This window comes from Diadema setosum, chromosome 3 (genome assembly GCF_964275005.1).
Source record: "Diadema setosum chromosome 3, eeDiaSeto1, whole genome shotgun sequence".
NCBI classification, from domain to species: domain Eukaryota; kingdom Metazoa; phylum Echinodermata; class Echinoidea; order Diadematoida; family Diadematidae; genus Diadema; species Diadema setosum.
Genome location: NC_092687.1, coordinates 27,890,042 through 27,908,374, shown reverse-complemented (window position 1 = coordinate 27,908,374; position 18,333 = coordinate 27,890,042). Strand labels below are relative to the sequence as shown.

Sequence of the window (18,333 nt, the reverse complement as noted above, 5' to 3'; positions counted from 1 at the left end):
CCCTTCATCAAGTGCATGAGCAATAATGTTAGTTAAATGCAATACACCCATACTGGTAGAAGAATATTTGCGAAAACCAAATTGCTCGGGGATCAAAATGCCTTCTACAGCTAAATAATTATTTACTCTTGAGCATACAATCTTTTCTAACAATTTAGAAAATACAGGCAGCAAGGCAATGGGTCTGTAGTTTTCAATGTTTCTGTTATCACTTTTCTTATACACAGGAACTACTTTGGCAATTTTCATCTTGTCTGGAACTATTGCTTGCGACAGAGATTTATTAAATATGTCACACAATGGGACAGCAATGCTATGGATACACTCTTTGACAACCCTAGGAGCTATATTATCAGAACCTGATGACTTAGAGGATTTCAGTGATAAAGCTAGCATTATTATTTCAGATGCAGTAGTGGGCTTCAAAAATAAAGATTTGCTGTTTTTTGTAGGTTTCAAATAATCCTGAAAAGTATTGGATGTACTTGGGATCTTTTCACTTATCTTAGCAGCAATTCCTGCAAAATACTGATTGAAATGTTCAGCCTTTTGCGTATTTGTACTTAATGAAATATCACCATTATACATTTCTGAGGGAAGGTTGTGACATTTCCCCTTTCCGATCAATTTGTTTATAGGGAACCATGTTTTTTTGATATCCCCTTTTATATCATGGAATAGATTTCTAAAATATTTTTGCTTTGAAAAGCGCACAACATTTGTCAATTCATTCTTGTAATCAACATAATTCTTCTTATTTATCCAGGTTGGATGTTTAATGAATAATTTATAGAGCTTATGCTTCTTCCTAATGGACCTAAGCAAACTATGTGTGATCCAGGGTTTCTTACATCCCTTCTTGGCACATGATTCAACAACAGGAAAGCATTTGTCATACACATCACCAAATACATTAATAAAATAATCGTATGAATCATTTGCACTAGTTAAGCTATATAGGTCATGCCAGTCAACTTCTAAAAGCTTCTGTTTGAAAATAGATATGTTCTCAGCATTGACTGCGTGCTTAGTTTTTATACTTCTTTCACCATTTGATATGCTTACTTTTCCTTTGTCTATACAATAAATAGGCAAATGATCAGATAGGTCTGAAAATATAAGACCACTCTCAACATTATTTTGAATACAATTTGTGAAAAAATTATCAATCAGGGTAGCAGAGGTGTCAGTAATGCGAGTAGGTTTAGTGATGAGAGGGAACATATTATGTGAATACATAAGATCCAAGAACCCCTTCACACTATCATCATAATCAGAATTTAGCAGATTGATATTGAAGTCCCCCATAACATAAACAAACTTGTTCTCCCTCGATAACGTTTGCATATGCTCTTCAATATTATCACAAAATGATTCAATATCACTTCTTGGAGCCCTATAAATACACCCAACTACAATATGCTTTTCCTTATCATCAACTTCAATAAAAATTGACTCATAACCAGGTTTACTACCAGACAAATCACACCGTAGCTTATAATCGATGGAGTCTTTAATATATAAGGCAACACCACCACCAATGCTATCAGGTCTACAGATGTTGATTAGGGAGTAACCTTGCAACTTGAATAAATTAGCATCAGTTGATGTCTTAAACCAAGTTTCAGAGACACCAATGAAAGAAAAATCATGGTGTAAACACTCAAGCAACACTTGCAAATTATCATGATTTTTAACAAGGCTCCTAGCATTTATATGAAGCATAGTAAAATTCTCATGTGGTTCGCTGCATGCAAGCTTTTCCTGAAAGTCATCACAACTTACATAATTACATTCCCTTACTGTGGAATTTAAGTCATCGTCAAGGTCAACATCCAGTTCAAAGTCATTGGGCAACATTTTTCATGTTATTTCAAAATCTAAACATGACAATCTGCATGTAGGCTCTTGAAAACAGCACAATGCTGCAAGAAAGGTAGACAGTATAAAAACGCTTGCATTAAAAAGGTTCATAGGTACACATACACACACAAGAACATACACACATACACACACACAATAACAGAAGATATTTGCAAAAACTTCAATGAACAAACACATTAAAGGTAAAAAGGCAATGAATAAAAACCTGGGGGATTTCTGCCAGGAGAAATTGAATACTTACATGTACATGTATCCACCCGACATTGTGTATACTTACTATACTTACAACTTGTATATAAGTACATGTATCCACCCTACTTACTGTAACTAATAAATGAACAAGACCCATTAGTACAATGTCCTTGTACATACATGTAGGAGTGGCAAATAGTATTGAAATATATCTTTCCGAAACAAACTTGATTCCGTGTGTGTGTGTGTGTGTGTGTGTGTGTATGTGTGTGTGTGTGTAGATGTGGATGTTTCAACTCACATTGCCTGATCCTTCCCCCCTAATCATCCCCTTTGGTCCGAGGACTTAGCTACACCACTTCTGGCTTATCATCATTTCTACAATTGCTGATTCAAATGATTCTAATGTTTAAACTGAAATTCCAAAAAAAAAAAAAAAAGCAAAGGTGCATACCAGTATCAGGTTTTATAGTTTAAATGCACTTTAACTTTGCCAAAAGTGAACAACTTTTATCCCACGTTCGCAACAGAACTCCGGCCTACGCACGCCCAGCAATATGAGCATGACATATATAGCAGACAATGCTTATTGGGGCTTTTTATAACACACCTTGGTTACCAAAAGCGTCTCCCAGACCGCTGCATGAATGATAATTTTCCCCAAACATTTCAATGTGCGTTGTAGAGGATGCAGTCTCAATCTAAATAACAATTATAACTCGTAATGCACCACAGAATACTCGAGATAAAGGGACTTCGACAAATAATAGGGTGCAGTCCGACACTGTAGTCGCAGAGTGGAGAAGCGCGTTTTGGAATACTTCGAGCCTCTCTCTGTTCAGAAGATACATGTTTATTTCAAAAGGATAGGTTGCATCCATGCATGTGCTTGACTTTCGCCTCGTATTGAAAACCGGGATATCTTCAATCATTTAACGGACTTTTTGGACGTTGCGATCTAATCGACTATTCATTTTGTTCCATGTACTGGGTCTTGTATGATGGAAAGAAGATACAATCTCCTTCTGCTACTGACATTGATTGCTGTCATGTTAAGTGGACCCTCTGTAGACGGTAAGTTTAATATACAATTGACCCTACGCTTAAATCATTTGCTCACTGTCGGATCCAAACCTGCAACTCTGAAAGGTTTTCCGAAAACGACATATACAACTCGTATATTATTGATGTTTTATTTTATTCGCCCTTTTTTTCCTCTTCTTTTTTTCATAGTCCCTCTTTTCACCTGCTCCAAACAAAGCAGACAATGTCTATTGGGGCTTTTTATAACACACCTTGGTTACCAAAAGCGTCTCCCGGACCGCTGCATGAATGAATTTTTTTTTTCCCAAAAACATTTTAATGTGCATTGTAGAGGATGCAGTCTCCATTGAAATGACAATGTTAACTTTTTCATGAGCCAAAGAATACGCGAGATAAAGGAACTTCGACAAATAAGCACAATGGAGCAGCCCGCCATTGCAGTCGCAGCGTGGAGACGAGTTTTTTATTATTATATTTTTTTTTAATACTTCCAGACACTCAGAAGATTCATGTTTGTCTCAAAAGGATAGGTTTCTCCATGTATGTGCTTGCCTTTCGCCTCGTCTTGAGAAATGTGATATACACTGTATATTAATCATTTGACGGACATTTGGACGTTGCGATCTAATCGAATATTCATTTTGTTCCATATACTATGTCTTCCACTATCTATGATGGAAGGAAGATACGATCTCGTTCTGCTACTGACATTGATTGTTGTCACGTTTTGTGGCCCCTCTGTAGAAGGTAAGCTTAATATACAATGAACCTGCTCTTAATTCATTTGCTCGCTGTCGGATCCAAACCTGCAACTCTGAAAACTTTTTTTCGAAAATGAAATGTACAAGCAGTATTGATGTTTTATTTTATTCGTTTTTTTTTTTTTTTGTTTTTTTTTTTTTGGGGGGGGGTCTTTGTCTCTCTTTTCACTTACTCGAGACATAGCAGACAATGCTTATTTGGGCCTTTTTAACACACCTTGGTTACCAAAAGCGTCTCCCGGACCGCTGCATGAATGATATTTTTCCCCAAACATTTCAATTGCATTGTGGAGGATGCAGTCTCCATTGAAATAACAATGTTAACTTCTTATGCCCCACAGAAAACGCGAGATAAAGGGATTTCGACAATCAACAAAAGGGTGCATCCCGCCACTGTAGTCGCAGAGTTGAGAAGCACGTTTTGGAATACTTCCAGACACTCTTTGTTCAGAAGATTCGTAAGGATAGGTTTCATCCATGCATGTTCTTGACTTTCCGCTCGTCTTGAGAACCGTGATATCTATAATCATTTGAAGGCCCTTTGGGACGCTGCGAGATAATCGAATATTCATTTTGTTCTATAATATACTGTCTCTCCCACTACTTATGATGGAAAGAAGATACTATCTCGTTCTGCTACTGACAGTAATTGTTGTCGTGTTTTGTGGCCCCTCTGTAGAAGGTAAGCTTAATACAGTTAAACTCGCCTAAGTCGACATCGCATATGTCGAATAATCGCGCAAGTCGATGATTTTAAAAAGTCCCGATTTTTCCCAATTGACTTACGTGTATTAATTCACTCACAAGTCGAATTTTGTAAGTCGAATACTCGCCTAAGTCGATGAAATTCCAAGAACACTTTCACGGAAAAACCATTAAATTCACTGTGCCTAAGTCGAATAAGATTTTATTGTGCAATAAATCACTGTCAAAATCACGAGACGCCAGTTTTTGTTTACATAAGAACTAGCCCGACCATACAGGTGACAAAAAAAAAATGACCTAAAATATCAAAATTCAAAGCGATCGTATGCGATTGTTGAACTCTCTTCGTGTTTGGAGGTCCGCTGGTACAGCGGCTGTCGCGCTAGCGATACGTAGGTACAGCGACTGGGCTGTGTAGTCTGTGTATGTTTGCAGTTTGCGCTGTGCAGTGGATGGATGAAGCTGCTGAGTTTTCAAAGCGGAAAGTAGGGGGAAAGTTACGGGCACGGGTAAATCAGAATTACACCTCTATCTACACGCATTTCAAGCCACGGTATGGTAAACTGGAATCAATCACTGCTCAAATATCGTTCATATTCACTTCCCCAAGGTTTAACAAGGGTGTAAAGTAATCGGACCAGCTCTGCCAATACTAATGCACTGTCCATGCAATGTTAGCCGCGGGCCTGCCGGGCGACCCGTGCTGCGGCACACCTCTCCAGCTCTCGGCTCCAGAGTAGACAACATACATATTAAATGTACGTGTGGTGTAACTGTTGTTAAGTCGATTTTTTTTTTCGACTTACGCACAAGTCGAAAATCGCCTAAGTCGATGTGTTTTGCTCAGTCCCGAGAAGATCGACTTATGCGAGTTTAACTGTATACAATTGAACCTGCTCTTAAAACATTTGCTCGCTGTCGAATTCAAACGTGCAACTCTTGATAGTTTTCCGAAACGACATATACAAAAAGTATATTATTGATGTTTTGTTTTGTTCTCTGTTCTTTTTTTTTCCGTCAGTGTCCCTCAGTCTTCACTTGCTCGAGACTGGATAAATCACTAGTTGAAAATCCGATGAAGACAATCTAAGCTTTCATGTCGCAGGAATATTTGTCTAACACAAACGAATTTTCTCATAAGGAGAAGATGTTGTAATTGACTGATTTGTTTGATTATAATCTAGCTATCTTGATATGTAAATATTCCACGAATGACCTTCCCGATTTTTTCTCCACAATCATGTTCAAAAGAAACTGCTCAGTTCACAACTATCTCACCCGCCAACGAGACGATTATCACCTTCCACGTACTCGCACACTTTTTATTTTTTTTTTCGCGAAGAAAACTATTATGTTTGTGGGGCCGAAATACTGGAACGATCCCCCCTCCCAAGTCACAGGTTGTTTATTACTATCATCCTCCAAATGCAAATTATGCAAATTACTTATTGAATAACTACATCAATTAAGTTAATCAGTCTTTTTTTTTCTATATTGTTCAGGACTATCCCACTGTACTGTACTGCATTGTAGTTATCATGTTAAATCTGACTTTAACCAGCTGTTTACGCACTCATTTTCTTCCACAATAATCACAATTCTTCCTTTTTTAAGGACATTGGGGCCAAGTAACAGCGGGTATATTTATTTTCACTGCACTGCAACTGGTTGTTGGATGTCTTGGTTTTTTGTTTGTTTGTTTGTTTGCTTGTTTGTTTGTCATGAGTTGCAGGTATTAGTGTTCTCTTCTCTTTACTTCTCCGTCTCTTCTGAAGACACGAAATCTATGCTCTTCTAAAATTGTTTAAACCGTATACCATTGTCATTATATATTGATGCACACTTGTTGTCAAAGTGATAACGGCTCATCTGCTTACAACATGTGGCTTATCCGACCCCCATGCCTGCATGAGAGAAATATTTGCAATATCCTTGTATATGTGACCCGCTACAACAAAATGATCCTAAAGTCGGGTGAGGTCGATTATTTGAAAATTGCATGACAAAATTCCCTAATCTTTCTGCTTTCAATTGATATATAACACATCTTATGAAAATAATCGGGTGCGGAGATATCCATGTTTAAAAGAGAGCATGTCGAGACGTATGGGAAATCACTGTTTCGAGAAAAGCGCCCTAAAAGTTTTCCTTGCGACGCAATCGCGATCAAGGGGCATGTAGTCAGTTTTCACCTCCGGACAATAGAAGGTAAACCCTAGCAACCCCCGAAATGCTCATTCAAGCACAGCGTCGGCGGTCTTCTCACCGACCAATCAGTGACCAGGATGCCAGGAGAAGCGGCTGGGCATAGCGCACCCTGCCCGCACGCACCAGTCGACTTGGCAGTGTGCGAGCTTCACGCTTCGGTTAGCGGCAAGCAGCAAACTGACCAATGAGATCACTCCGGTCGTTGTTAGGGGAGGAGCCTGTCTGTGGCGCTCAATCCAAATTTTCGAACCGGTTTCTGCTTGGTTGAAACGCCAAAAACATGGCCCAGAAAAACGCTATTTTTTGGTCTTTCCTTTCATCATTTTGCTTCAAAATTTCGACAGATGATAGAAGACATGTCAGACTCCAATAATATGTCAAAGTCAGAAAATCGTATGTTTTGACCAATTATGATGCTCTGACTTCAAACTTGATTTTCACGGCTTCGACCGTGCGCGACTTTAGGACCTTTTTGTTGTAGCGGGTCACATATTTATATTTTTTGGTATTTTATTTTCTCTTTGTTTTGGTCATCTGTTGTATCCGTGCTCCTCATGTCAATCTGTATCTCGAACTTACTTGGGACCTACGCTCCACAAGCTTGCAGTTTAGTAGGTTCTTCTATATTTCTTCAGCATTCATTCCCATACTCCAACTTTTGTAGATCGGCCACTATATGTTGTTTACAATATTCTATATATATCTCCCAGCTGGATATCGTGTATTCAATTTTTGTTATATTTGATGTATTTTTATTTTTCATTGAGAAATATGAAAATAAATGAAATGAAGGAAGGCAACAAGCATTCGTATCAGTAGTACATAAGCATCAAACGTTATAATTACGATCCATAGATTGATTTTACCGGTAATAAAACATTTTAATATTGTCATAACCATATAAGAATTCGATGCTTTTATATAATATGAAGAGCCACACAGAAATCTTTACACTCAAGTCTTATCATGCATAACGGAAAATCATACACTTCAAGATAATGATCGTAAGACAAGGTCAGTATTAAATTAGGACCTTAATTAGGCATGTTTAACAGAGCCTTTCAAACGAAAGAAATGTCGAAACCTGTTGTACACGCAATCGGGGATTGCCTGTTTGTTTGTTTATTTCCCTTTTTTTTTGTTTGTTTCGTTTGTTTGTTTGCTTTTGTTTTGTTTTGTTTGTTTTTCGGGTTTTTTTTCGATTTTTTTTTTTTTGCGAAGTATTGCTTCGAGGTATGCTGTCGTGGGAACTTCAAGCAAATTCTACCTAATATTAAGTGAATGTATACCACCCCAACATTATCCTCCCATTACACCGACAGGGTCTTGCCAATTTTCTGTTATATCTTTATGTGCCATGGTGGAAACCCCTTGTGTGCCACGTTATTCTGAGACATGAAGGTAGTCGTGCTTTGAGGAAGAATTCTGTTTTTCCAATTTGTATAACTTCTACAAATTTCTGTTAAGATGGGCATAATAGTAGGCAAAGTTAAAGAGGAATTCCAAGCTTTGTTTCGATATAAATTGTATGACGACGCTATTTTCATTTTTTCTTTTGAATTTCCAGTTTCTACATTACTGTAAAGGCATGACTTTTGCACATTAAGCCGTGACAAAAACGTACAATGTACGAGCAAATCTAGTTGGGAACATCGCTTGATAGTTGATCACCACATAGAATGCCAGCCGTATATGAGAGGAACAAAAGTATGAGAAACGCTTTCATTGTGCCGAGGGATTAGCAGTAATTAGCGGTTTATCGATCGGTCTTGGCGGCTTTGTTTGTTGAGCAGAATATGCGAAGTTGGCACGCCGTCGACTGAGTCGGAAGTGCGAACGTGGCACATTCCGATGAAGCACTCAACACGCATGCGCAATAGTCCAGACAGAAGGACGCACCGCTCGCTAAGCACGCGCATGGACTGTACCACACCCGCCTTCGCGCATGAACGGATAGGTTGTTAAAGAAAACCTACCCGAGAGGCTTTCCATGTGTGTCTGTCGAAACCCCTCATAGGCCGGCATGTAAACATGAAAAAACAAATATCATCAAAAAAAAGATATATATATCAACAACCACACAGACTCGACAAGCGTGAAAATTGCTCATTTCTGCGATACCATACGTTTAATATTTCATATTTACGTTTGTCACCCTCTTGAACCCAAAAACTGAAAAGTATACCAAACGAATGTGTATTTTTTGTTGTTTTGTTTTGTTTTTCTTGTGAAGGGAGCGTTTAATGGAAGGTGTGTCAAAACACATGCGATTTCAGGTTTAATAAGGTTGTGGACTTATTTACATGCTATAAAGGGTCTTCTGGGTTTTTTTATATGCATTCACTTGATGACACAAAGCTGCAAATCATATTAGTTACTTTAAAAATGGGAATGGGGGGGGCTGGATATGCATTGTATTTTTGTTTTACTTTTTTTTTCCTTTTCTGACATTTTTCATGTTTACCAATTAATGTAGTAATCCTGAAAAGATGAATAAAAAAAAAAACACTATTATTTTTTTTTTTACTTTTAAAGGATACTTGTATGTAAAAAATATAAATGAAGAGCTTGCTTCCAATCTAAAAGGCTCTAAATCCATTATTTTTCAATGGATTTAGTGCCTTTTGGTTGCAAGCTCTTCCTAATATAAATCAGTTTCTATTCTTTTTCTCATCCCTGCCATACACTCTGCTACTTGTCACCCTCTTTTCTCATACATGTACATCTCTCTATTCTGATCTTTTTGCAAGTCAAGCATGCACACACACATGCATGCACACATACGCACGCGTACGCACACACGCACACACACAAACACGCACACACACACACAAACAAACAAACACGAATACAATTCACACTTGACACACTGATACATCCCCTTTTTACCCTCATACTCCCCAACTCTACATTCCATACGGAATATTTTGAAAAAGAAAAATGCATGATGGAAGCACCCACACCTTTGACATTGAGGCAAATATGCTTTTTTGTATTGCTTACCCTCATTAGTAATATGCTATACTGGTAGCTTCTTAGGGTTTGCATAAACGAGTCTAGCATGGACATATATTCACACAGTTAGCACAGCTGTATGTCAATCAATTTGAATGAAAATGTGACATCAAGATTACTCGGAACGATTGCAACATACAAGCAGAATGGTGGTCATCGTCTTTAATCATTCTTAACGTGTATCTGTACACAAACATTTAGTTTTCTGACATTGTGGGTTGTTGTATTGGTAATATCCCTGATAAGATTGCAACGTTACTCACGTACAGAGATATATCAATATACAAAGAGACGTACAACAATCTCTAAAATGCCAAAAAAAAATACATGCTCCTCGAACTTAGAGTAGTCGTCTTACGTTATCGACTGCATTCGATTGCGTAGTCCGATGATTTTCTGTGCGATCAGTGTACTGTGATACTCTCAAAACACGCAAACGCACAAATTTCCACGCAGAACATGATATCTATCTCTGTCATAAGAGTGACTGGGTGTTGTCTGGATCTGAGTAGCACTCCCAACAAATTGTTGGTCAGATCCGGCCCTTGTGAAACACTGTTTTTCAAGAATATTTCTTGATGTTTGGATGCGCAAGGAACGACAATTCTGACTTTGCCTGCATGGTTTATGCGGACTCATGACTGGATGATGAGGTAGATACCACGTGTGATTATAATAGCATTTGAAATGACATGTTCCCTATTACTTGTCGTGTAAGGCACCATCTTTATCTATTCTCTTTCTTAGGGATTTCAAACGCTGTTCTGCAGTCCACCTGTTACCAGGATGGTTGAAAGTTTCCTCATTGTATGGTATTAGTAGCTGAAAATTGGAGCTTGGCGGTGCTTTCTAAGTTATTAAGCACCTTCTATAGTTGATGAACATCCCCTTTTGCGTCTGAAGCATCTTTGATCTTTCCATCTACAAGAACTTATGAACGTGTTCCTCTAGTTGAGCATCACTGCATATGAATGTTGATCATTGTTTTCAATCGTTCTTAACGTGTATCTGTACACATTTAGTTTTCTGTAGCACTATGCAGCTCTTCTGCATGGTACCTTGCTTTACAGGTCCACTCACTGCCCATTAATGTTTGGTCCTGACTGTAAAAGGTCCATTTTGTCCTCGTCAATGTCTTGACAGATCAATAAACCAACTTCAGGCATAGCGACTAAAGTGATGTCAATTCCTTGGCGGTATTCTCATATTTGAAGATCCTCTACCTTGGCGATGCTTGCCTAGGTACGCTTAGTACGCAAACGAGAAGCAGAACTGGTTGTTGAACTGGCTACTGACCTGGCCACGCCATCATCACCACAGTGACTGGCCAAGTTTACTGGCTTAATGTTATCCTCTCACTGTACGTCTCTCATCGTTGTCTAATGTAGAGGTTCTTGCTGACACTTAGAGTCACTGTTATTGAACGTTGTGTGACGTATATGGTTACAATTCTAAAGCAATCTCTGCAAACTTGCAAACAAATAACTGAGTCTTCAGTCCATAGATCGAATCCGTGTTGTGCTGTCTTATTCTCTATCTTTGCTCTGTACAGCTTACACATTGCACTGTACCTTGCATCCTGCACTGTGTCTGCACACCTTACACCGTGGTTACACCGCATGGCCGGCTGAACCATGGGTGCCGTGGGGGCTCGGGCCCCCACTCTTTTTGTGCATCATACAAAGGAATACATAAGGTGTCATCACTTTGGGCCCCCACACCTTTTTTTGAACCCAGAAGTACGTAACTGTAAGTGGCACTTAGAGATCTTGAAGTGTAAGCGCTATAAGCAGGGGCGGCGCAGCCGTGGGGGCTGTGGGGGCTCGGGCCCCCACACTTTTTGTGCACCATACAAAGAAATACATAAGGTGTCATCACTTTGGGCCCCCACACTTTTTTCAACCGGGAAGTACGTAAGAGGCACTACAATGGGAGGGGAGAGAATGAGCTGAGGACTTTTTTTTTTTTTTTTTTTTTTTTTTTTTGCTTGTGAGCTGAAGAAACCCGGAAGTGGACGGGGAGAGATGAGCTGAGGAAGTGGGCCCCCACACTTTTAAAAACAGTGCGCCGGCCCTGTGTATAAGGTTATGCTTTTTCCACTCAGAACCTCTTTGTTTGTTTGTTTGTTTTTTTTTTTTTTGGTTGTTTGTTTGTTTGTTTGTTTGTTTTTTTGCTTGTCAGCTGAAGAAACCCGGAAATGGAAAGGAAGATGGTTGACCTGAGAACATGTTTTTTTTTTCGGTTTTGTTGTTGTTGTTGTTGAAACCCGGGAGTGGGCCCCACACTATTGAAAACGTTCCGCCGGCCATGCACCGTACGCCGTACACATTTGATCTGTAAAATCAAACTAACAACAACAATAGGCAAAGTTAAACATCATGGATTTGCATGAATGGAAAACAAATGTTATAACACTGCTCACTTAGTCAGATACATTAGGTTCATAAGCACATATAACCTGTTTTTCTCCATCTCTTATATTTGTCAAGTACACTTGAATTTACAGCTGTTTTCCTGTTTTAGATCAAAATCAAACATCACGCCTACCAACTGCACTTATTGGTAATCACACGGTATTGGCCCCCATCTCACTAAGAAGGCGACCATATGGCGATCTGTGACGATTTAACAAATCGTCGTTCATGACTGAATTTCTTCAGGCAGATGTCAGTAAAAAACCAACATGGATATGCAGAATTATGGTTTTACCCTTGTAGTACATCTTAGCATTCTACAACACACCAGTGAGAACCTGATGTGAAATATTGCACTATTCAGTAGTTACGTAATCCAATCGATGAAAAGGATAAAATATGCATAAGAACCGGCTCACGAGCAAACCACAAATCGTATCCTACAATGAGACAATTTTATGAAGATATATTTGAAAACTTAATTTACTTTTATGGACTTGCAATTCTATATATGACAAACAAACAATGTAATAACCAGAGTAGATTCGTACTAGGTGTACGTGGAAAAAAAAAGAATTTTACATGCTTTTCTCAGTGTCCACCTCCCTGGTCTGTGCATCACTTTCTTTCGTTTATGGTCGATCCCTGTTACGTCATACTGTAAAAGTGGTAATTTTCATTGGCAATGGGGGCCGCTTTCGATACGCTTGAGACAGTAATGAATTTGGCGCTTTTAATGCGCTCGTGAGGCGATTGTGATACGTTCTAAAACCACGGCGACCTCGTACGATGGTGATGGTGGCAACCTTCCGCGCTTCTGAACAGCTCAAGATACGATGAAGAAAATCTAAAGCGATTTAGAGACGATCCGCCGCGCTTTGTCGATTCTCTATGAGCGTAGCGGAATCGCCGTGTAGTGAGATGGGGGTCCTCACAGCCAAGTAACAATTCTTTGCACCAAACCTGTTTGCTTGATCAATTTCGCTTACTAATTAACTGACCTTCAGACAGTACGGATATCGTTCCTCTTATATACTTTCATCTGTTGTATCACAGCACCTTCATTTTCATACTTATACACAATGAACACAACTTATTGTACATTGCACATTCATATGCTACGTATTTACTTCCCCATATTAACATACAAGCTCTAGTGTTCATACACACTCATGTAAATCGTTCAAACGTCTCTGCCTAAATTTTTCCCATTATGCAATTATACCTTTTATCATCTTATTGCTCTTACATTATTTCAAAATCCATCAACCAAATTCTTAACTTTGAAATACTTACAACATTGGGCTTAAGCCCATTATCGTGAATTTACTTCCAGAAAAGACTTTCCAAAATCACCCTGGTCTGTCGCTTCTGACGTCGCTGAGAACACAAACATCCTTAGATCTTAAATGTTGTCAAATCTGTCACGTATTTATCCGTGCGTGTGTCTTCATTGTGTACTGATGTTATCGAGATTGAACTTCATTTCAATTCAATCATAGTTTATTTCCAGTCAACGAAGATCAAAAACATAATACAAAGTATACATGTCATGAAATAATATTGTCCAAACGTTTACAAAAGATTCATGTAGTATATGAAATGAATTATACATAACAACATATTATGTACAATAATTACGAGGAAGAATGCATGTATACTTCGTGAGCGTTCGGAAAATAACTTCAATCATGGAAAATCCACTAAAAAGCCAAGCTTGTGGGACGTGGATCGCTAGATAGATAGTGAGTAAACAATATTATGCTTTTTTTTTACAGCTATTGTATTACATATAGATTACTTATGTCATTTGTAAAAATGTAGTTATTTTAATATATTCTACCCTCAGCAACTTTCAACTTTGAACTTGAGGGGAGGAGGGCGGTTGGGTTCGCCGTCACACACGAGGAGCTTTGGCATTATAATATGCATTATATTGAAAAGGAAATTGCTTGTCTATCAAAATATTGGAATCTGTCATGTATTTACCTGTGCGCGCGCGCGCGCGCGCGCGCGCGCGCGCGCGTGTGTGTGTGTGTGTGTATATTTGCTTTGTGTATTCTTAGTCTGTGAATGTAAATATTGCTCATTGGCATATCCGGCAATTACCCCCAGAGGGTAATTACCTCCCGGCTAAATACTGGTTAGTGGTATGGTTAAAGTAAATATTAGGGTTACGGTTAGGATTAGGGTAAGAAGTTTGGGTTAGGTTAGGATTATGTTCAGGATTAGGATTAGGATTAGGGCCAGGTGAAGGGTCCGCGGTAATTGTCAAGTGGGAAAATTGCACTAGGCCATCTCATCGGCAATCACAAAATAAACGCCAGGAGATGGACCGGTGACAGATATCACGAGAATGTCATTCGTCCCAATATGATAACTAGTGCAACATTTGGGAAATCTTCTATCCAAATCCAAAGCAAAGGGGGTTTGAAAGTTTCTGAGGGCAGAATAGGTGGAGGATCATGTACGAGAGAGCGAAGCGTATTATCCGCAAAATTCAATTGCAAGCTTTATTTGGGCTCCACTGTGATTTTCTTGTGGCTATGATAAGCCTTGCATTAAGTGAATATATAAAGCGCGTTCCGTCAGACTATGCGTACTTGAACATCTTGCGGCGTGCCCGCAGTAGGTCTTTGATCATAGCGTATGATCCCCTGAAGAACTGAAACAGGACCCGAGGTTCTCGCGGATTCACGACAATTAAAACACAATGGAAATGTTATCCTATCGGGTACTGGATAAATTATCGATTTCCGCCTCCTTACCCTTTCTTCCCTATTTCTATCCTTGCATTTCTCCCCGAGCATACAAAATGTACATTATGTCTCCTGCCCGGCGGAAGGGCCGTAGCATTTTTTTTTTTTTAATCATGCAAGCCTTGAGGGCCCTTCCTAACAGGTTTTATAGCATGAAAACCTGTAATATGATTTTCTGAAAAATGGACCATCCCCCCCCCCCACAACGCGCGCCAGGCTAGATTTTGTGAAATTTCACCTTGAGGATAGTTGGAGGTGATAAAAAGAAGGTTAATGCCTTTCATTTGTTGTAAGGATCGAAATTATTCATTGCATTTTCGGATACGTTTTGTTCGTAGGCTCAGTGGTGGGCACTGTCCCGTATGTGGTAGCATGGAAAGGGGAAGACATCAGACTGCCGTGTGATTTACAGGAGGAGCCTTTTGCTGTTTACTGGGTAAAGGAGATGATCTCAGGTCAGCAAGAGACCATGGCTGGATTCTTCGATGGGAAATTCGTAACCGTGGAAAAACGTTTCAACATCTACAGGAACTTCAGCCTCGTAATCACCAACTTGAATGTGGCAGATGAGGGTCTCTACCTTTGCCAAGTGGCGCTGAGCAATTTGCAGATTTTCGGGAATTCCACCCTTATGACGGTTAACTGTGAGTAATGCTCTGTCAAATACGTAGATGTCTTCGGAAAATAGGGAAGAGCCTGAGGGGAAATAACTCTGAATAAAGTTGGTAGGGCGGTATGATTATTTTCAAGGTAAATTGACATACTGACTTGTCAGTACGATATGTAAATACGATAGAGAACAAAAGATAGCGAGGTTTTGTCTCGTCTTGCTAAATTATGATAAAATAAAAAACAATATAAACAATGAAACTGTAACCACTTCCCTTTTAGTCTCTGGCCAGCGGTATGTATACTACCACTGAAAAATTGTGTAATTTATTTTTAAAAGAAGGAGGAGGCAAGATCATTATATTTAACGAAATATATATTTCCTTATGGAACAAACACAGCGTTACCACAGTGTGTTCACATAGTTGACTATGTGTAAATAATGTGTTAACCATGTGGTCACAGTGTTGTCACAGTGTGGTATTTGAGATCACATAGTGTACCACATAATTGGCATACCGAACACAGAGTGGCACACATATACCACAGTGTGGTATAGTGTTACGACAGTGTGTTCACATAGTGTTGACTATGTGTAAACAATGTGCTAACCATGTGGTCACAGCGTTGTCACAGTGTGAGATTTGAGATCACATAGTGTACCACATTATTGGCATACTGAACACAGAGTGACACACATATACCACAGTGTGGTATATATCGAACTATGTGTAAACCCTGTGTTCATAATGCTACCACAGTCTGGTATTTCAGTTTAAGTGTTTTACCACATAATCCCTACATAGATCACATACTGAACACACTGCGAATCATGTTTGACACAGTGTGGTACATTTCGAACTATGTGTAAACCCTGTGTTGATAATTTTGTCACACTGTGGGATTTCAGATTATTCATTTACCACATAATCCACGCAGACTTGGCATACCGGACACTGTGACTTGTGCTTACCACAGTGTGGTATATATTGAATTATGTGTAAACCCTGTGCTCGGTGTTGTCACTTTGTGGGTTTCAGATCATTCATCTGCATCATCTCCACACACTTGGCATACTGAACACACAGTGTGGTATATATTGAAATATGTGTACTCCTGTGTCCATAATGTTGTTACACAGTGGGATTTCATATCATTGATTTAACACTATAATATCCACATTCTAGATGTTAAGGAAAAACACTACATTTTTTTTTATTTTTAATAACTAAAAAATAATAAAAATTAACTTTCCTCAAATTTACACAAAAGGTAGCCGCTGAATAACGCACAATTTTGTTGTGTGCTGTTTCAACATATTGCAGGGAACAGCATACAACAAAATTGTATGCCTATATTAGCTACCTAATGTGTAAATTTGTGGAAAGTTATATTTTCAGAGGTTTTCAGTTATTCACAATCAAAAGTGCAAACTATTTTTTTAAACATCTAGTACTTTGACACACAATGACTCATGTTTACCACATTGTGGTGTATATTGAACTTTGCTTTAGTATTGTTAGTAGGGGATTTCAGATCTTGTACTACCACATGACATGGTAATCCTTGTAAAACCAAGCTATTTCCAGTTTTGTTGGGGGGGGGGGGAAGCATTTTACCAGTTTGGTGAAAGGATTCAAGTATTGTAGTTTATTAATAAATGTACATGTATGTATCAAATTAAAAGAATATACCTCATCACTACATGTACTTCCCAGAGATTTTTATCAAGTTTGTAAAGCCACTTAACTGGTCTGATTATCCAATAAAGTAGTAAACCAATAACTTAAAGCTGGACAATATACAACATCATTTAAGTACACGGTAGTTGCAAATGTTATATACTTATTAATTTTCCTAATTTCAGTTGATACCTTTCAAATTTCAAATACTGGCATGGAACAACAGATTAATTTCATGTGAGAATATGACCTATACATGTCATTTATCCAACCTTCAGATGAATAAATCATGCACTTAGTGTTGTGTTAATGCTGTTTACGGATGCATAACATCAAACACTAGAAATGATATAATACTAGGAGTATCTGTAGTTGTGGAAAGAGAACAAAAAGTGACATGTTATAACTTCCCTGTTTCTCTCATAAATCACATGCTTTCCTAAGATTTCACCAGGAGGTATTGCGTACAATCTATTGGTCACACGTTTCACTACTCTGATGTGTACTGCATCAGCATGGCTCTCCCTGTCTCTATTCTTTACAAATGGGCCATCATGCTCTACATCCTTAATGAGAGCAAAGGCATCACTATCATCTTCCGAAACCACAAAACCATGTACAAAAGCCACTTCATTGCCTGTTACTTGCATACAATAATTTATTCTGGTAGTGTGCCGAGAATATTCAGTAGTATGGATACAAACTGTGTTTACAACTGCTTTCTTGTACACTTTAATTACAGAAAAATGTCACAGGATATTCTTGCAGGGTTTCTTTTTTTTTCGTGACATGCTATACCACATGACTATCACAGGACAATACCACACAGCAGTACCACACAGTAGTACCAACTGGAATATAAAAAAAGCAAAAACAAAACAAAATGCATATTCCAGAATCTCATTAACAGGTGAGTTATGCTGCGAATTATGACAATTGATTTAAGCAGTACTTAACCTGTCCTATACTCCTACAGTATTACCTATCAAGTGAGAGTGCTGAGGTACAGAATGCGGTATTTCTTTGGTATTCCTGTGGTATTTCTGTGGTGACACTGTGG

The 18,333-nt window shown here is 38.7% G+C and overlaps 1 protein-coding gene across 1 annotated transcript in view; it reads left to right on the top strand.

Moving 5' to 3' along the window:
* Positions 1–3,125: 3,125 nt before the first annotated feature.
* The window catches only part of LOC140246747 (uncharacterized), a 104,103-nt gene continuing 88,895 nt past the window's right edge, over positions 3,126–18,333 (top strand). The window contains exons 1-4 of the mRNA XM_072326085.1: positions 3,126–3,150; positions 3,865–3,867; positions 4,561–4,563; positions 15,321–15,626. Of these exons, the coding sequence (XP_072182186.1) occupies positions 3,126–3,150; positions 3,865–3,867; positions 4,561–4,563; positions 15,321–15,626 (337 nt within the window). The remainder of the gene's footprint in view (positions 3,151–3,864; positions 3,868–4,560; positions 4,564–15,320; positions 15,627–18,333) is intronic.